The sequence below is a fragment of the Megalobrama amblycephala genome, linkage group LG15 (genome assembly GCF_018812025.1).
Source record: "Megalobrama amblycephala isolate DHTTF-2021 linkage group LG15, ASM1881202v1, whole genome shotgun sequence".
Lineage (NCBI taxonomy): Eukaryota > Metazoa > Chordata > Actinopteri > Cypriniformes > Xenocyprididae > Megalobrama > Megalobrama amblycephala.
The window spans coordinates 19,750,166-19,770,915 of record NC_063058.1 but is presented as its reverse complement, the minus strand read 5'-3'; the positions used below and the strand labels follow the sequence as shown (position 1 = coordinate 19,770,915).

Sequence of the window (20,750 nt, the reverse complement as noted above, 5' to 3'; positions counted from 1 at the left end):
TCAAACGTTTGATACACTTGCTGGTAAAAACATTGCTATTATTAGACAAACACAATACACAATTTGTTTTAAAATATTAAATATACTTACCACAGGCATTTTAGGTTTATCAAGATAAAAGTCAAGGTAAAAACAAACCTAGCACTTCTTATGCTACAGTCATGCTTGTAGTGAAACAGCAACAAAACAGATACACATGAATGCAGAAATAATTTATTTAGGCCAGTCCATGGGAAGACACCTTGCAAATACAGATTATGGGCACAGTGTACTGGACAATGGTTTTGTTAGTTCGTTCCTTTTTGTTACCAAGATCTAATGAAACCGATTCAAAAGAAATGTCATGTTTTGAAGCACTAGCATTCACACAATCTCTATACACACACACCTTTTGAAGCTGCAAAACACCTACATTTCTATTCTTACACAAAATGACCAATGTCCTTTCATTTTTGGCATTTGGTTTGCAAAAATAATCTGGATAACAATTACAAAGGAGCACAGTTCATTAGTGGCAAAATCCACGCTGGGATGTTTCTTCACTCTACCACATTCATGCAAATACATGTCTTTTTTCCTGTAAACTAGTCGGGATATACAAAACACACCTTGGAGAAAAAACAAAGTGTTCTCTTCCTTGCTATTTGATTTTAAGGCATATAAATCTTACAAAAACATGCTTTATAACCTGAAACAAATACAAAACTGTGTGCCAATATGACAAATGGAAAAGCAGACTGTGAGCGTTGGTCTGCAGAGTAAAGGCACTAGTAGAAACTTGAGCTACTATCCGTCCTCTGATTCCGATCAGAATTCCGGACCTCCACAGTGGGAGACGCGGGTCTATGGATGTCTTTAATAATTGGCTCGCAGTCGTTTGTTTTCCTCCTTCAGTCTTTCTATCTCCTCCACGAGCGAATCATTCACTGAGTACTTCTCAATCAGACCGTGGATTTCATTCTGTAAAAGATAAGTGGCAGTATTAAAGGGGTGTAATATTAATTTTTACCTTTTAATTCCTTTTTTATAGCTATTTAATTATGGATTTGGTTGGTAAAAAAACCCAAATGTACCAGCTGAATATAGAACTGACGAACCATCTCCACCTGTAGATTGATGATGTCTCTATGACAGGTGTCCCTGGAGGAAACAAACAATCAGTGTCAGTCTAATCAGTGATCTCTAAATGACTAATAAATACATAATGAATATATGGTTTAATTAGTGTGCTTACTAATATACATTATATATATATATATGATAACTTCAATTATCAAATATTATATACAATTATTATAAAATTTAATTTCTGTATATTTCTACCTGTTAGACAGGTAAATATGACATTATAATGGGTTTATGAGAAGATTGTTTTAAGTTAACTTAAATTAAAAGTTATTTTTTAAAGCCTAAAATGTTGAAATCGATCGTTTAGTTATACTGTAATGTTGAATGTCTATAATTAATGTTTAAGAAAAAAAAAAAAAAAAAAAAAAAAAAAAGATTTTCAGAGAGACATCAGTACCAGTATTAGTATCAGTGATACTGGCCTTCATTCATAAAAAGATGACATTATACAAATATTTTAAATATACTGTCTTTAAGTTATGTTGGAGAGTAACAGTGAAATTACAATATAAAAAGAATAATACTCCAATGTTTTTAATCGTGATTAATCATGATTAATTACAGGGAAAAAAAAGAAAAAAAATATTATTATTAATTATTATTATTATTATTATTATTATTATTAATTATATATTATATATTATATTATATATATATATATATATATATATATATATATATATATATATATATATATATATATATATATATATATATATATATATATATATATATATATATATATATATATATATATATATATATATATATATATATATATAGAGAGAGAGAGAGAGAGAGAGAGAGAGAGAGAGAGAGAGAGAGAGTTTTTTTATTTGTTGTATTCGTTTTTTTTTTATATGTCTATACCATTTTTTTTTTATTCATTTTTACTTAAGTGTTAGTTTTAGTTGTTTTACAACTAAATGAAAATTTTAGAATAAATGAAAATGCTAAAAGTTTCCTTGGCAACTAGCTGAAATAAAATAATTTTAAGATTAATATTCCATTTTATTTCAGCTAATGTTTATTATTTTTCTGGTTTTAGTTATGTATGAGCTATTGTTAAAAGTTTGGAGTCAGTAAAATTAATACTTTTATTCAGCAATGACATGAAATTCATCAAAAATCACAATAAAGACATTTATAATGTTATTAAAAAAATTCTATTTAAAATAAAAGCTGTTCTTTTGAACTTTATTTGTCAAAGAAAGAAAAAAAATATCAGAGTTTGCACAAATATATTAAGCAGCAACCTTTTCAAATTTGGTAATAATCATAAATGTTCCTTGAGCATCAAAATCAGCATATTAGAATGATTTCTGAAGGATCATGTGACACTGAAGACTGGAGTAAAGATGTTGAAAATTCACCTTTGATCACAGGAATAAATTACATTTTAAAATATATAAAAATTGTGATCTCTAAGGGTGCGTTCACACTTGTAGTTCGGTTCATTTGGTTGTTTGGAATAAAAATAAATAAATAAATAAATAAATAAATTTAAAAAAATTTAAAAAGAAGAAAAACATTTAGTCCTGGTCCGATTAGCGTTCAGGTTGGCAATTTTATCACTGTACCAAAAGATACCGAACCTAAAGGCACAGGGACACCTTCACAACCAGATTGGTCGAATTTTATGATGTATTGCCCATTTTGCGACTGAACTTATCGAATATCCAAAACAATGCTGTGTGCTTGGATAAATGTGCTCGTTGTATGTGTGAAGCCTCAATATAATGGTATTTTGGCCAGCTGGGAACTTGTGAAGAGCTTATAAAATGTGTAAAAGTGTCAAAACAGCGGCAGGAATCCCTCCGTCACACACACAAACAATCTGCTGCGTCTGAATCCTGTGATGGGCAAACTTGCGACTATGACGAGAAAAACCGATATGCGTGAGGATTCTGTCCTTTTTAGGGTCATTTTCCTGTTTTTGGTTCGTTTACATGTCTTCGGTCCGTGTTGCGTTCATATATCATTCGAACCGCACCAGAGTTAGTTTGGAAGCGGACCGAGACCCATCTTTTCAGCGGTCTCGGTTGCGCACTAGTGTTCAGATGGCAGCATTCACACGTGTTCAAATGAACCGCACTAACAGAGCAATCACAACAGGGTTCGTTTTAATCAAATCAAACATGAACACACCCTAACTGACTCTAATGATGAATAAGTGGTAACTCACCTGAAGTCCTCCAGTGCCTCATGGATCATGTTACGGACAAAGTTCATCTGAACGGAGGTGAGTGGAGCTCCACGGCCCTCGGCTCCAGATCCGACTGCTGCCGCTGGAGCTTTAGATCAAAACACCCGTCACACATTGTGTCCCGTTGAAATGACTTTTAATCTAATTGTGGCCCATTCAAACACATACCGGGTGCAGCTGCAGGAGGAGCTCTGTTGACAGGCGAATCATAGGTGAGCTGGGTGGGCAGATCTCTCCTCTGACTGGCCTCGGGTGTGTTGAACGGCTGCGCGGACTGAACGCGTGTGCTCTGAGCAGCAGGTGGCGTGGTTATGACATCATACTCCTGGCGGAGGCCGTTATTCTTCTCCACCTGTCAATAATCCAAAGGAAAAAAGTTGAATTCATGAATACAAAAATGTGCTTGATGATGAACAAAACGAGCTGGACCTTGGTGCCATTTTGTACATCAGTCTGTTGTGGTGGGGTAGTGATGGGCTCCTCCTCTTTGATTGGTGGAGGAGTCTGAACCACAGATGGGCTGTAGCAGCGACTGCCTGGAGTGCCCAATGGGGTCTTCCTCTGGGACGTTCCACCAGGGAAATGAGGTAGGTATTCAAAGTCTAGTAACACAGGAAGTGCTTATGTTGGTAAAGGTAAATAAAACCATGTTGTTTTGCTCATTACAGTTTATTAAAATGTAGTTTCCACAAACTTGCCTTTCTTTCCACTTGATACATCACTCAGTCTGTGTCCTTTGTAATCTAGAGAAATATGGTTTAATTAGTATGTAGTTTTAGTTTCAATAAATATGCCCATGTGTATGTCATATATATATATATATATATATATATATATATATATATATATATATATACACATATATACACACTTTTATGTTGGATGCGATTATTAAATATAGAGGCCAAAGCTGTGAAAGAGTGGTTGGAAAAGTTCCCTCACCATCTCGTACAGGTGAAAAGATGTCCAAGCTGTTTCTGCCGACTCTGAACCGGTCTGTGTTATGCTGGCCTTCTGCTTCCCTCGAGAACACATCTATACTGCCACCTAGATGCCGAACAAACATTGAGCCATATAATCATTACACGGCATATTCATAATCTCTTGAACTCTGCCATACAGTGCATCCGGAAAGTATTCACAGCACTTCACTTTTTCCACATTTTGTTATGTTACAGCCTTATTCCAAAAGGGATTACATTCATTATTTTCCTCAAAATTCTACAAACAATTCCCCATAATGACAATGTGAAAGAAGTTTGTTTGAAATTTGCAAATTTATAAAAAAATTATGTACATAAGTATTCACAACCTTTGCTCAATACTTTGTTGAAGCACCTTTGGCACCAATTACAGCTTCAAGTCTTTTTGAGTATGATGCTACAAGCTTGGCCCACCCATTTTTGGACAGTTTCTCCCATTCTTCATTGCAGGACCTCTCAAGCTCCATCAGGATGGATGGGGAGCGTCGGCGCACAGCCATTTTCAGATCTCTCCAGAGATGTTCAATCAGGTTCAATTCTAGGCTCTGGCTGGGCCACTCAAAGACATTTACAGAGTGTCCCATAGCCACTCCTTTGTTATCTTGGCTGTGTGCTTACGGTTGTTGTCCTGTTGGAAGATGAACCTTTGCCCCAGTCTGAGGTCGAGAGCGCTCTGGAGCAGGTTATCATCAAGAATGTCTCTGTACATTGATGTATTCATCTTTCCCCCGATCCTGACTTGTCTCCCAGTTCCTGCCACTGAAAAACATCCCCACAGCATGATGCTGCCACCACCATGCTTCACTGTAGGGATGGTATTGGCCAGGTGATGAGCTGTGCCTGGTTTCCTCCAGACGTGACACTTGCTATTCAGGCCAAAGAGTTAAATCTTTGTTTCATCAGACCAGAGAATTTTGTTTCTCATGGTCTGAGAGTCCTCCAGGCGGGCTGTCATGTGCCTTTTACTGAGGAGTGGCTTCCCTGATTGGTGGAGTGCTGCAGAGATGGTTGTTCTTCTGGAAGGTTCTCCTCTCTCCACAGAGAAACACTGGAGCTCTGTCAGAGTGACCATCGGGTTCTTGTTCAGTTTGCTCTAGGAACAGTCCTGGTGGTTCCAAACTTCTTCCATTTACGGATGATGGAGGCCACTGTGCTCATTGGGACCTGTACCCTTCCCCAGATCTGTGCCTTGATACAATCCTGTCTCGGAGGTCTGCAGACAATTCCTTGGAATTCATGGCTTGGTTTGTGCTCTGACATGCACTGTTAACTGTGGGACCTTATATGGACAGGTGTGTGCCTTTCCAAATCATGTCCAATCAACTGAATTTCCCACAGGTGGACTCCAATCAAGTTGTGGAGACATCTCAAGGATGATCAGTGGAAACAGGATGCACCTGAGCTCAATTTTGAGTGTCATGGCAAAGGCTGTGAATACTTTTGCAAAGATTTCAAACAATTGTTTTTTACGTTGTCATTATGGGGTATTGTTTGTAGAGTTTTGAGGAAAATAATGAATTTAATCCCTTTTGGAATGAGGCTGTAACATAACAAAATGTGGAAAAAGAGAAGCGCTGTGAATACTTTTCGGATGCACTGTATATGATTAAACATTGAAAGCTGAAGTTGAAAACACTCACCATTTCTTGAAGTTGGAGTATCACCAAAACCATGTGTTTTGAAACCTGCAGAGAGGATGGAAAAGCACATTTTGGAACCATGAAATGACAATACACTGGACAATACATGAAAAATGCAAAAGAGGCAACATCTGTGAATTTACCATCATTAAGTGGGGAGAAAATATCCAGGTTTAGGCTGTTCCGACCTATGCTGCTAAATTTCTCCACATTAGGCAGTTGATCTTGACTGTGCTGTCCCTCTGCCTCTCGGGAGAACACCTCACCTGCAGTGCCTACAAAAGATGACATATTCAGTACCTATAAAACCATTACAAAAGCTATAAACAAGGTTTTATATGCTAACTGAGCTAACCAAATATAATCGAATATGAAATAAAACCTTCTACAGCCATAAAGAGGAAGGTTGACCTGTGACTTGGGCTTGGCCATCTCCAGGAAATTCAGAGCCAGGCACACTGGGTGGGACTGTAGATGTTGGAGTAGAAGGTCCCATCTGCTGACCGCTCAGTTTTACTGAAACCCGCTTATTTGATTGAGATGTCTTGCTGGATGTTTTAGTGGACTGTGGAAACGGACGGCTTTTAATATGCATTATAGTCAGAAGTATTCAGAAGTAACATTGAATTGCTGAATATAGGGGCAATTTTCGATTTTCAGAGGAAGCGTGTGTATTTTCTAGTAATTAATTAATAAAAAAAATTAATTGATGCTAAAAAATAAAAATAATTATTTTAGAGTGAATAATAAAATTTTCCTATAACAGATTTTTAAAACTATATCAGATGTTACAAAAAAATTCAAGTAAATAAATAAATTACATTTAAGAGATTAATTAACGTTTATTTTTATGAATTAAAACAAATTAAATAAAAATTCTAAATTCAAAAAAACAATGCATGTTATATGTTTTAATCAATTAATTAAAACATATTCTCCATCTGAAAATTTGAATAATTATTCCTAGGACAGATTGTTTTAATATTATATCAGATATTACAATAAATAAATAAATAAGAAATAATTATACATAAATTAAAACTGAAATAAATTAATAAATTAAAACTAATTAAATAAAATTTCTAATTTTATATAATACACACTTCATGTTACATACTTCCTTAAATACATTAATCACTAAATCATCAAATCATTAAATACACAAAAATCATTAAAATTACATAAAATAAAGTATTTTTTAAAACTATATTGGATGTTACAAAAATATGAAATAAATAAAATATATTTAAAAAAAATCATAATATATTAATTACAATTTAATTAAATTAGTTCAAACTAATTAAAAATTCTTAATTGATATAAAATGCACGTTACATACTTTAAATCAATTAATTAAAGCATTCTCCATTTAACACTAATTATTTTCACTAATTAAATATCATTTTTTAAATGACATCAGATGTTAAAAAAAATGTAAATAAATACAATTTAAGAAATAATTATACATTAAATAAAATTTTAAACAAGTTGATTAAAACAATTTCTAATTCCGTATAAAATGCACTGCATGTTTTACAATTTCATCAATTAGTAGAATAGAATTTTTAAAACTATATCATCAGAAATATATACATACATATATACACACACATATATATATATATATATATATATATATATATATATATATATATATATATATATATATATATATGTGTATGTGTATATATATATATATATATATATATATATATATATATATATATATATATATATATTATATATATATATATATATAAAATATATGTGTGTGTGTTTGTTATTTTTGTCCCCATGTTTTTAATGTTGTCCCCCATAACAAAAACAATCACTACCTCGCATGAAACATGAAGGGTTGTTCTGTAGAAATGTGTTTATGTACACAACAAAAACAGCTGTACCTTTAACTTGGAGGTGGAGTTCTGGAAGCGAATGCAGGTCACTGATGTCTTGTGAGCCGTGGTGATTTTGATCGGCGCGCTGAGGTTTCTCAAATCGTACAGGTAGATCCTTCCCTGCGTTGAGCCCACAACCAGTCCAGCCCCATCTGGGGTAAAATCAATGGCTGTGAGTGGAGACTCCACCTGCTTATTACGAAACACCCTGTGAGGATACGCACACACATGAAATTGATTAACAAAATCAAACTCCAATGTCCAAAATGCATACTACTAAATGAGATGATTTTTTTTCTCTTACATTTTGCTGGAGGTGTCATAGCAGACGATCTTCTTATCAAGCCCCACAGTGATGAAGAGCAAATCATTGGCTGGGGAGAAGGCCAACCCTGAACACGGGGCTTTGTGTGCCCCCTCGAATAAGTGCAGCTCCTTTTGAGTGTTAGCGTCCCAGAGTGCCACAGAGCCACTGTCAGATACAGTGCCCAGCAGAGACCTCTTCACCAGCGAGTACCTCAGATCATGGATTGGCTGGAGAGATCACATGGTGTATTTTATATTAGGGCTGCACGATTAATTGAAATTAAACTGAAAACAGATATGGCTTAGTGTGATTATCAATTGCAAAGGCTGATAATAATTTCATTCAAACATTCAATCTCCAAATTAATGTAGAAACAACATTAAGACAGTAAATTTTAAACAGGTTTATTAGGCTGCTGTCACTTTAAGACCTGTTGCACATGATGCGGATCTGATTTTGAGTTCATTTAAGACTGTGCTTATGAGGATACCCGACAAAACAGGCATTTTGGCATAATTTTGTGTGTTTTTGTCAGTTCAAGCGTAAAAGAGATCTAAATGCAGCCAGGTGTTCTGCCAAATAATGCTACCTGTCATATTGTGCTACCAAGAATATATTTAATTAAATATTTTATCATTATAATTAAATATTAACATATAATTAAAATTATCATTATTATTATTTCATATTGATATATAATCACTATATAATCACAAAACTTAGGGATAAACAAAGCAAACCTGGAACTTAAAAAATTTGTATGGCTAAAGATGTCAAACTCACCACATTTGGCCCATGGCCGAAGGGTTTGCTGGACAGGTTGGTTGTGATACTGTGGAGGATGATATCTCCACTAGTGGAGCCTGATGCTATGTAGCTATCACCTCCATTAAAAGACACACATGTCACTTCCTCCTTGTGGTCCTATACAGAAAGAGACAAAGGAAATGGATTAGGATGCAGATGTCTGTCTAGCAGATGATCTAAACCATCCCCTCGAGTGTCTTTTGAAACTTGCAGTGCAATATGCGAGATATGTGGCTACAAAGTACCTTAAGGGTTCGGTGCAACCTTTTTGTCTTTAGATCCCAGATATTAACGCTGTTATCCAGTCCTCCACTGACCAGGAACTGTGATGTGGAGTTCAGACTGACACGGGTTTGTTTTTTCTATAAACAAAAAGCCATTATGAGACACACATAACCAAGATATACTGAGATAGGATATCAAGTTAGTCAGCTCACCCCTTCTCCCAGCTCCATCACTGGAACCGGTGACGACTTGAGACTGGAAACCACCAGCTTGTCCCCTATACTGCTGGCACTGACCAGGTACTGATCTGAACACTGTCAAGGCAAAGCCCTTTCATCGATGAAATACTAAGAAAACTAAATGCTCTGTTATTAATAAATATGCACCATGTTTCTCCAACTGAGGGGTTTTTAATCTTTTGGATGCCACAAATGCCTAAATATAATTTTCTCATGCATCCCCATCCTAAATTTTAAAAGGCAGCTATGTATTTTCATGTATAAAGATTACTTAGACTAATTTAAATTGGTATACAATATATTTAAAATATTATTTGAAAAAATATCTAGTTTCTATCAAGTTACATTAAATTTTCTTTCTACTAGTACTGTACTGTTATATGAATTATTTATTATTTTAAACAATATTTTATTCTATATATTTTTATTTATTTATTTATTTTATTCCAATTATGTATTTATTTTGACAATTTTATTTTGATATAATTTATTTATTTTGATATCTTTTTATTATTTATTAATTATCTATGTATTTATTTGAAAGTCGACATGAAAAAGAAGTTGCGAGTCTTATCTGCCCTACTGTGACGTACACTGCCGTTCAAAAGTTTATTTGGTCCAAAATACAGTAAAAACAGTAATATTGTGAAAAATTATTACAATTTAAAATAACTGTTTTCTATTTGACTATATTATAAAATGTAATTTATTCCTGTGATTTTCAGCAAGTTCAAATAAACAGCATTTATCTGAAATAAAAAGCTTTTGTAACATTATAAACTACCATACAAAAGTTTGGGGTCAGTAAGAAATGTTTTATTTTATTTTTTTGGAAAGAAATTATTTTTTTTATTCAGCAAAGATCCATTAAATTGATCAGAAGTGACAGTAAAGACATTTATAATATTACAAAAGACTTCTTTTTCAAATAAATGCTGTTCTTTTGAACTTTCTATTCATCAAAGAGTATCCAAAAACTTTCAACATTGACAATAATAATAAATGTTTCTTGAGCAGCAAATCAGCATATTAGAATGATTTCTGACGGATCGTGTGACACTGAAGACTGGAGTAATGATGCTGAAAATTTAGCTTTGCGTCACAGTAATAAATTACATTTTAAAATATATTCAAATAGAAAACACTTAAACATTTAAATTGTAATAATATTTCACAATATTACTGTTTTACTGTATTTTTAATTAAATAAATGCAGCTTTGGTGAGCAGAAGAGACTTCTTTTAAAAACATTATTAAAAAATATAAAATATTTAAAATACAAAAATATAAAAAAAATTTATAGAATAAATTTTGATTTTATGGTGACTATAATATTATTTAACATATTTTTACTATTTATTTATTTTGGTTCATTATTTATTTATTTACATTTTACATTGTTTATCTTTAAACTTTTCCCCATACCCCAGTTTGAAAACCCTTGGTCCGACCAATGGCATACCAGGCAATTCTGTAAGGTGAAACTAGTCAGAGAAATTGCACACTTCACTTTGGTAAACATGGCTGTCCAAGGGAATATCTCTTCTAACAGATGCTACAAACAAACATGATCATGTCTTAAAGGGTTAGTTCACCCAAAAATGAAAATAATGTCATTTATTACTCACCCTCATGTCGTTCCACACCAGTAAGACTCATTTGCGGAACACAAATTAAGATATTTTTGTTGAAATACGATGGCTCAGTGAGGCCTGCATTCACAGCAATGACATTTCCTCTCTCAAGATCCATAAAGGTACTAAAAACATATTTAAATCAGTTCATGAGAGTACAGTGGTTCAACTATCCGAGTCACTGATTCGATTCGTAAAGCTCAGAAGCAGTGTTTTGAAATTGGCCCATCGCTATATTGTTGAAAAGTCGTTATTTTGTTTTTTTGGCGCACAAACAGTATTCTCGTCACTTTATAATATTAATATTGAACCACTGAACTCACATGAACTGATTTAAATATGTTTTTAGTACATTAATGGATCTTGAGAGAGGAAATGTCATTGCTCCCTATGCAGGCTTCACTGAGCCATCGGATTTCAACAAAAATATCTTAATTTGTGTTCCAAAGATGAATGAAGGCCTTACAGGTGTAGAACGACATGAGAGTGAGAAATTAATTACATTATTTTCATTTTTGGGTGAACTAACCCTTTAAGCATACTGCATTACTGTGGGACATGTGAGTGATGCTCAAAAATGAGTGATTTCACAATGACAGAGGATACTGCTGCTGCTCCAGCACACTTGAGCCACTGGATGTGTGGCACTGTGAGGGTTGAACTGCTCCACCACAGTCATGGAGGTCGAGTCCCAAATCTTCAGACAGTCACCTGACGACACTAGCCGCGTGACGTCCTCCATAGCAACGGCTGCCGGGAGAAAAAAGGTGGACAGCTGTCAGGCGCGCGACACTATTGAGTTTGACACGAATAATACATGCTTCACTTCAAGAAAACACAGTACACAGTGGAAAAAATAATCATGAAATCCCATTGTGCTGCACTTTAAAGTGCTGTTATAGCAATTTTGTTACTTTTTATGATTAGAAACACACTAAAAGATGACACTTTTTTAGATAGCTAATTTTCTGTACATTCTTTTATGGGGTTATTCTTAGTTTGGTGTATTATTTATATCCCGAATTGTGCCATAACTATGCTTAAAATATTCTCAATGTCTCTGACTACATTATATTCAAGTTAGCCAACAAGCAATCCAGCTAGTTCATGAAAATCCTGTTTAAAGAATAATCAAATACAGTTACATAAAAGCGACTTTAACAGCCAATTCTGACAAAAAACATTTAGAATCAACCCGTAACGCTCGTTTAATGTCTTTTACTCTCCAATTCGCACTTATTTGTTGCTTTTCGTGTTGTTGTGCTAATAGTTTCTGCATTCATCAGCTGATTAGCAACAGCTAGCTACTTACCCTTGGTTTAGACTATAAAAAGTGTGGGAAATTTGAACGCTATGCTGGTAAACACCTCACAATACATCCACGGCGGTTGAGTAAATGTATCCTTTTATTTGAAAGTAAAACTTTGTCATATCAACAGAGTTTGAACATCCGTGGCTCCTGTAAGGAACCGCCACTACGGCACGCCGCTAGGCTCAAATCAGGCAAACATTCGGAATTACAGCAACGCCAGTGTGGGAAGGGCAACAAGATGTCATAGTGTTTCAGTGTTAAAGTTTGCATTAATAAACACGTCTGAGAAGAAATATGCGTTCAAATATTTGTAGTGCAAGTAAACATATGTTATTTTACAATAAGATCAACATTCATAGTGAAAACATTGGATATTTACGCTTTCAGATTGTAATGCAGTTCAGTGGACATTGTTATTAACATTTATAGTGCACATATAACATAAAGGATACTTAAGACTTTAATATAGCAGCATATTTATTTAACATCTTTAGATTCTTAAAAAAAAATCATCAAATAAGGAATACAAGGCTGGGTAGATGACTTTGCATAGTGATGATACAGATTGAAATATACAGCAAGGGCTCAGAAGTGCTTGACACATTAACCTTTATCAAATAATCAAAGTTTCTGAATCTCCAAAAACTGGAAAAGTTCATGTTGTCCAGCTGCAGTGCTTTCCCGCTGTCATTGTGGCAGAGGTACAAGGACTTTGACGTAGTTCATGGGAAATAATCCAGACTCCCCTCTGTTCATACCCTCACACCAGTTTTCATCAATCTGGCTGGTCAGAATGATGACGTCACCCTCCTTAAAGCCCAGCTCTCCCTGGTTTTCTGGCTGGAAACTGTAAAGTGCCCGACAGCAAGGCTGGTCCAAGGGGGGAGAGCTATCATCTAGTACACATAAAGAAAATAAGATTTATTTTTACAGCTTCTGTGCCAAGGTTAAGGTTACTTTACAGCAAAAAATAATAAATTGAAAACTGAACAGACACGCTCTAATGTTTTATGCAAATATGCAAGTTTTCCTTCTTTATTTAATTGTTACTATTATAGCTACTATATTATATTATATTATAATATAGAAAATTAAAATCTAATACCACATTGCAAATCGATATTTAAACCTCTAAAACTGTAAAATAAAGAAATTGAATAAAAAAATAGTATTTTTTAGTGTTATTTTGAACTGTCCTAATTATATAAATATGTTGTTTTTTTTTACATACAAAGAACTTTTGAATGTTTTGAAAGAGATCTCTCACTGCATTCACATGGGGGGTCAGTGCTTGACAGAGGGTGTGTCTAAAGCTTGAAAAATTTTCAACTTCTGCAGCAAGCAACGCCAGTGACTTGACCCAACAGAACCCACAATTCAGTTCAGCAACTCATGACGTCACCCATTCAAAGTTAATGAGAAGTGTTCACGCTGATGCCCCATGTGAATGCACCGTTATGCTCACAAAGACTAAAATACAGTAATATTGTGAAATATTATTACACTTTAAAATAACTGTTTTTATATTTTAATGCATTTTAAAATGTAATTTATTCCTGTAATGTCAAAGCTGAATTTTCAGCATCATTACTCCAGTCTTCAGTGTCACATGATCCTTCAAAAATCATTCTAATATGCTGATTTGCTGAGTTGTGCTGCCTAATATTTTTGTAGGAACCGTGATACATTTTTTTCAGGATTCTTTCATGAATAGAAAGTTAAAGGAACAGCATTTACACCGTGTTCCAAATTATTATGCAAGTGACATATCAGTAGGATTTCTACGGAAGAGGATTAGGGCCCAGCAATAATAAAAAATGAAACCATTTCGAGATTAAAGTTGTTAAATTTCGAGAAAAAACTAGTTAAATTTCGAGAAAAAAGTCAAAATAAAATGTTGAGAATAAACTCGTTAAATTACGAGAAAAAACTCGTTAAATTTCAAGATAAATAATTTAATGAGTTTATTCTCAACATTTTATCTCGACTTTTTCTTCGAAATTTAACAACTTTAATCTCGAGATGGTTTTATTTTTTTATTATTGCTTGGCCCTAATCCTCTTCCGTAGATTTCAGTGCAATAAACATTCAGATTTTAGTTTTTCTAAGAAAGAGTTTGTTTGTTTGTTTATTTATCCATGTCTTTTTAGTTAACTGGTATCAATCTCAGACAAAATAATTTGCCAGGTACTTAGGTAAATGGGTGAGGAAGAAAGATCTTTCTGAAGATGAAATGGTGCAATGTTGTGCAAAAGGCATGAAAACAACTAACATTGAAAACTGAATGCAGATGATTGAAGTATCATAAGATGAGCACAGCATAACTCAGTCAGATAAAGGCTTATTAAGGAAAGTTTCTGTCAATCAAATTAATTGTATTAAAAGGGCAGCTATAAAAAAGCCAGTGTTGAGCAGCAAACAGGTATTTGAAGCTGCTGGTGTCTCTGGAGTCTCAAGAAGCTCTACATGCAGGCTGGCAGTTGTGCGTAAAGATGCATTTCAGCCACCACTAACCAAACCTCACAAAGAGAAACATTTACAAAATAGAAATATATAAAGACTGACGAATGCCGTACTACAATAGATGGTCTAAACGGATGGATTTCTGGATGGTTGGTGAGTGGCCACCACATTCCAACAAGACTGTGACGTCAACAGGGAGCTGACGGGTGATGATTTGGGCTGGAATATTGGGAAGTGAGATGGAAGGTCCCTTTAGGGTGTCAAAATGACTTCTGCAAGATATGTGGAGTTCATAACTGGCCATTTTCAGCTATGGTATAAAAAGAAGGATAGTGCCTTCTGAAATACAATGCACTATTGCATCTCATGCAAAAAAACAACACAGCAATAAAACTGTTTGAAAATGTATTTCTACACAAACTGTAAATGTTTCTCTTTGTGAGGTTTGGTTAGTGGTGGCTAAAATGCATCTTTACGCACAACTGCCAGCCTGCATGGAGAGCTTCTTGAGACTCCAGCAGCTTCAAATAGCTGTTTGCTGCTCAACACTGGCTTTTTTATAGCTGCCCTTTTAATACAATTAACTTGTTTGACAGAAACTTTCCTTAATAAGCCTTTATCTGAGTTCTGCTGTGCTCTAAATCTTATGATACTTCAATAATCTGCATTCAGTTTTCACACAATATTAGTTGTTTTCATGCCTTTTGCACAAAATGTCATGCTTTTCATCTTCAGAAAGATCTTTCTTCCTCCCCATATTGCATGAGAACTGTGACTTGCTTAATAATGTGGAACAACATCTTTAAGTAGGGTTTCCATTTACCTAAGTACCTGGCAAACTATTTTGTCTGAGATTGATACCAGTTATCTAAAAAGACATGGATAAATAAACAAACAAACACTTTCTTAGAAAAACTAAAATCTGAATTATACTGAAATTCTACTGATATGTCACTTGCATAATAATTTGAAACACAGTGTATTTAAAATGTCTTTACTGTCACTTTTGATCAATTTAACGCATCCTTGATAAATAAAAGTATTAATTTCTTTAAAACTTTTGAATGCCCTGTATACATGCAGGGCAGCCATTTTTAGACATTTTCCTGGAGGCAAAATGATCTTACTTACTGTTGCTGGTTGGCATGTCTGTTGTTTGAGATTTAATGGTGACTTTATCAGGAGGGTGAACCACAACCTGGGCATCTGTTAATGTAAGATAGAAAGACATTAGTAGCAAAGCTTGCTGGTGTACTTCCAACTACCAAATAAAAAGAGTTTTTGTAACACATTTAAAATTACTTGCATTTTTCACTCAAAGCTTCAGTGATCTCAGTATCTGTGGTACATAATACAGTATTTCAGCTCTCAGAGAATTCAGAAACAGTTCATGTTTAATGTAATCAAATAATCTATTACCACACCTGATGAGCATGTGGAAAATCCATAAGTATCTGTGTAGCAAACCGTGCTCGCAACTGATTTAGATGCAAATTCCCTTTTGGGTTGATTGCTTGCATCTGTTATCCTATACACAGGGACAAAATAAGAGGGCACATTAAATGAAACCAAGATTAGTACAGGGAATCTGACGTCTGTGGACTAATGATTCTAACCTGCTCTGCAAATTGCTCCTGAGATTTTCTAGAATCTGGCATGACTGGCGGTGGTAGTCTATTACTGCTCCTAAAAGACCTGAGAGGTGTTGCAGCCGTTGTGCCTAAAACAAAACATCAAAATATCAATTTAGTAATACATCATTAGAAAATGTATGTCACGGCCAATACTTTTGCCCATGGCTGTCTTTATATATTCTAACTTACATCTCTCTCTAGGAGATTTAACATGCTTCTCTCAGCCAGTTCTTTGGATTCTTCAAACTTTTCGAAAGCTTTCTTAATTTCAGAGTCTGAAATCTTTCCTTTACGTCTCTTCTTGTAGTCAAAATCTAGACGGCGACCTTCAAGTTTTCTCAGATGATACTGTAAACCAGAAAAAGAAGGAAAGCTATGGTTATGTCTTCAATCACAAAAAAAAATATATTCTAATTTCACTTCAAATGCTCAGTATACATTTAAAGTTACACAATCACAACATTACACTAATGCTTTCGGATTAAATGCATCTGCGAAAGGACAGATAATCTGAACATTAGTAAATTGAAGCCAGGTATACAAATGATACCATCATGCCCATTTACAACATTATATTCAAGACTGACCCCAATTTCCTTCAGCTCTTTTTGCTGCAGGGACTGCAGAGGATCAATGAAGGTTCTTTTCACTCGCACATCCATACAGTCTCTTGCCTGCGCTACTTGTTTCAACGCCTCTCCCATTTCAAGCAGAGCATAACCTACAATTGTAGCAAAACTCAAAACTGGATTTTGACAGTAAAAAACATCGTGCTTCATTCGGGTTCTTAAACATACCAAAACCAGACTCAGCTCCAAGCTCATTGCCATAGTGCAACATGCAATCTCCTAGAATGCCCTCTGTCTGTGGATAGCCACCAGCCTTCACCTGCCCACGCATTTTGGACACTGTGTTGAGCATGCTGAGCTTTGCTCTGTATGCTTGAAGAATAAAAAAGGAGAATCAGCGACATGTAATAACAAAATTACTAACTAAACCTTAAAAAATAACCTTTATTATTAAATATATAAATACCTGGGTTTGGCTGAAGATATCCTACAGTTTTTGGAACAAGGTCGAGAATCATTTTGTGGGTAATATCAGTTTTCTACAATGAAGCAATCAATAAAATAGACAAAGAAAAAAAACTTTTTGATGCATCCAGATCTTTAATATTTCAGATATACTATTTTCTTTATTTTGTTGGGATTGATATGTATACCCTTTCCATGTTGAGGAATTCATCATCCAGTTTTGTTCCTTCAACTCCATTGATCTTTTCCTTTAGCAACTGTAAGGATAATCAAAGTTGGAAAAAAATCCAATATCACTTTTTTGTTGAGTGGACTTACATATGTGAGTTAAAGGTATAGTTCACCCAAAAATGAAAATCCTGTCATGATGACAGAATTTCCATTTTTGAGGTGAACGATCCCTTTGTTGTGAATAAATGTTATGAAGACTATTATGTGTTAAAATAGTCACTACTCTTTTTGTAGAGTCCTTAAAGGATTAGTCCACTTTCAAATAAAATTTTCCTGATAATTTACTCACCCCCATGTCATCCAAGATGTTCATGTCTTTCTTTCTTCAGTCAAAAAGAAATTAAGGTTTTTGATGAAAACATTCCAGGATTTTTCTCAATATAGTGGACTTCAATGCAGCCCAAACGGTTGAAGGTCAAAATTACAGTTTCAGTGCAGCTTCAAAGCGTTCTACACGATCCCAGACGAGGAATAAGGGTCTTATCGAGAGAAACCATCGCTCATTTTCTAAAAAAAAATAAATAAAAATTATATTAAAAATTATATATATTTAACCATAAATGCTCATCTTGAACTAGCTCTCTTCTTCTTCTCTATTAGAATTCCGGCAGTGTAGACACTGCTAAGTGTATTACTGCCCTCCACAGGTTAAAGTCTGAACTAATTGTTATATACTTGCACTTGCATATTGAATATGACAATTTAGTTCAAACTTTGACCTGTGGAGGGCAGTAATACACTTAGCAGTGTCTACACTGCTGGAATTCAAATAGAGAAGAAGAAGATAGCTAGTTCAAGATGAGAATTTATTGTTAAAATGTATAAAATTTTATTTATTTTTTTTTAGAAAATGAGCGATGGTTTCTCTAGATAAGACCCTTATTTCTCGTCTGGGATCGTGTAGAACGCTTTGAAGCTGCACTGAAACTGTAATTTTGACCTTCAACCGTTTGGGCTCCATTGAAGTCCACTATATGGAGAAAAATCCTGGAATGTTTTCATCAAAAACCTTCATTTCTTTTCAACTGAAGAAAGAAAGACATGAACATCTTGGATGACATGGGGGTGAGTAAATTATCAGGAAATTTTAATTTGAAAGTGAAACTAATCCTGTAATATCATGCATAGTGACTATTTCAACACATAATAGTCTTCATAACAATTAAGATATGATATTAAGGACACTACAGAGAGAGTTGGGTTATAATTGCAATATTTACACAATGATATGATAAAAAGTGTCTGATCCAATCACAACACAATCCAACATCTACAACATTTCAAAACAAAACCAGGAAATCCGCAAGCCTTGCCATTTTTAACACATTGTGATGAGTGAGCATCTGTTTCCTGTGGTTCATAAGCAAAACTGTTTATGAAGGTCAGTCGTTTGGCCATTGAGTCCAAAACACTAAGAGGATTCAGATCACCATGAATGAATCGAAAGAATGTGACCTTGGAAAACATGCTTTGGTGACTTGAGGACCTAGAAACGGTCCCTAATACTGTAAACAAAACCTCCAGGAGTGAATGACCAGGCTTTATTAAAAAATTCCAGTAGATTTTATTATCCACAATAAACTTGATATGAACAAAAACAATAGCAGATAGTAAGTGGACTTTGGATCCAAGAAACAGACAACACCCATGTGCATGTTTCTCAGTAGTTTTCATATTAGCGCACTCAGTCCTCAAACCTCTGCAGTAATACTGATTCAGCAACACAAGGTGAGAAGGACATGTTTGATTAAATAAGGTGGGAGAAGCACAGTTCTAATGTGGAATTACTGAATTTAAACATTTACATTTTACATATTAATGCCCTTTATATTTTAATATTACATGTTTCCATCATCCTTGGTGATTTTGAACACAAGACAATTCATCAGTAACTAGGCCGTCAGGTCACACACGGCTGGCTACAGTTGCTCTAGATGTGATGAACAGAAAGAAAGTCCTATAAATGTCCGCGAATCGGTTCCTTCGAACGCTTTGTTTCAAAGAATCGGTTCAAAAATCTGATTCGCCGATTCTTTACGTCGTGAGGTAATTACGCCATCGCCAAGACACGTTTTAATGATATAATTTTAAGGGTGTTCATTGTTCGTTAAAATATACCTCAGGTCAGATCGTTGCTGTCATGATTCAGTTCAGAAAAAAAGTAATTTACAACCTAAATAAAACTAACATTATTAACTTCTCTAAAACGTTTTGCACTTTTCAATAAAACACAGCTCTGTTTTTATGTCAATTCGTAAACATAAAATATTTTTATATGTAACTTTTTTATGTAACATTTGAGACGGTTCTCGGTTCAATACGTTGTTCACTCGAGACCGATTCAGTCCGACTCGCTTGTGAAGAGGTTCGACTGATTCATTAAAAAGAGCCGACTCAAAAGAACAATTGATTATCGGGCATTGCTATTACAATATTCACGCAGTCAACAAACGCGGAATGTCACAAAAGTATTAAAACTCTTTAAAGCCGCAATTTAAAGCGCTGTTAACAAAGTGCATGTCCTTCAGGGCTGTATCACTTTAAAGAAATGACTCGAAACATATCTTGTTTGCATCGTCGCACAAAAGCTTCGTATTACCTGACTTGCTTTGTGAAACTGTTTCTTCAATCCGGCCACTGACATTCTTATCCGCGTTCGTCCTCAAATGTTTCACATGAACAAACGTGTCGGGATGGTTCAGTCTGTGTACTATCTCTGCCCGTGAGTCCTCATTGCTCTCCACCCTCTTCCGTCCGTCGCAATGTATACTGTTATTTTGCACCTTGGGACATTGCCCAGATTTGATTGGTGGGGCTGTACTGAGATCCTGCAGCTGTGACGGTTCTAGAGGTCACTCATCGGTTACTGGCATGTGTCTACCGCAAGAATTTCACTAGAAGGTGATACAGAAGATAGGTTTTGAAGATGTAGGGCAACATAAAGACTTGTATGCTTAATATTTCTTTGGAAACTGTGATACACTAAGTTTGGGGTAAGCAAAATGAAAAGGG

General features: G+C 34.7%; 2 protein-coding genes across 4 annotated transcripts; both read right to left on the bottom strand.

The window, feature by feature from the left end:
• Positions 1–197: 197 nt before the first annotated feature.
• On the bottom strand, positions 198–12,517 carry nedd1 (NEDD1 gamma-tubulin ring complex targeting factor). 2 transcript variants are annotated; one of them, XM_048159248.1, is made up of 17 exons: positions 12,377–12,517; positions 11,671–11,814; positions 9,404–9,498; positions 9,212–9,328; positions 8,943–9,083; positions 8,157–8,386; positions 7,859–8,060; positions 6,369–6,522; positions 6,101–6,232; positions 5,958–6,002; positions 4,277–4,381; positions 4,033–4,077; positions 3,764–3,936; positions 3,503–3,686; positions 3,314–3,422; positions 1,074–1,140; positions 198–960 (listed from the first exon to the last, which is right to left on the bottom strand). In XM_048159248.1, the coding sequence occupies exons 2-17, from the start codon at positions 11,804–11,806 to the stop codon at positions 856–858; spliced, it is 2,040 nt and encodes a 679-aa protein (XP_048015205.1). In that variant the 5' UTR covers positions 11,807–11,814; positions 12,377–12,517; the 3' UTR covers positions 198–855. The 2 variants fall into 2 exon arrangements, with proteins under 2 accessions (XP_048015205.1, XP_048015206.1); XM_048159249.1 differs by having other exon boundaries at positions 3,782–3,936.
• sh3gl3b (SH3-domain GRB2-like 3b) lies at positions 12,453–20,636 on the bottom strand. Of its 2 annotated transcripts, XM_048159257.1 has the most exons (11): positions 20,338–20,636; positions 17,696–17,764; positions 17,509–17,581; positions 17,271–17,414; positions 17,061–17,194; positions 16,663–16,821; positions 16,456–16,559; positions 16,264–16,367; positions 16,146–16,178; positions 15,971–16,045; positions 12,453–13,272 (listed from the first exon to the last, which is right to left on the bottom strand). In XM_048159257.1, the coding sequence occupies exons 1-11, from the start codon at positions 20,380–20,382 to the stop codon at positions 13,064–13,066; spliced, it is 1,149 nt and encodes a 382-aa protein (XP_048015214.1). In that variant the 5' UTR covers positions 20,383–20,636; the 3' UTR covers positions 12,453–13,063. The 2 variants fall into 2 exon arrangements, with proteins under 2 accessions (XP_048015214.1, XP_048015215.1); XM_048159258.1 differs by lacking the exon at positions 16,146–16,178.
• Positions 20,637–20,750: the final 114 nt, after the last annotated feature.

Excerpts from the sequence above, each read along its gene's own strand:
- nedd1 (XM_048159248.1), bottom strand. The coding sequence starts at position 11,806 with ATGGAGGACGTCACGCGGCTAGTGTCGTCAGGTGACTGTCTGAAGATT. Across the intron at positions 9,084-9,211 it reads GGTTGCACCGAACCCTTAAG|GACCACAAGGAGGAAGTGAC; the intron begins GTACTTTGTAGC and ends CTTTCTGTATAG. Across the intron at positions 6,003-6,100 it reads TTTCTCCCCACTTAATGATG|GTTTCAAAACACATGGTTTT; the intron begins GTAAATTCACAG and ends TCCTCTCTGCAG.
- sh3gl3b (XM_048159257.1), bottom strand. The coding sequence starts at position 20,382 with ATGTCAGTGGCCGGATTGAAGAAACAGTTTCACAAAGCAAGTCAG. Across the intron at positions 17,415-17,508 it reads ATATCTTCAGCCAAACCCAG|CATACAGAGCAAAGCTCAGC; the intron begins GTATTTATATAT and ends TTATTCTTCAAG. Across the intron at positions 16,046-16,145 it reads TGAAGCTTTGAGTGAAAAAT|ATGCCCAGGTTGTGGTTCAC; the intron begins GCAAGTAATTTT and ends TTACATTAACAG.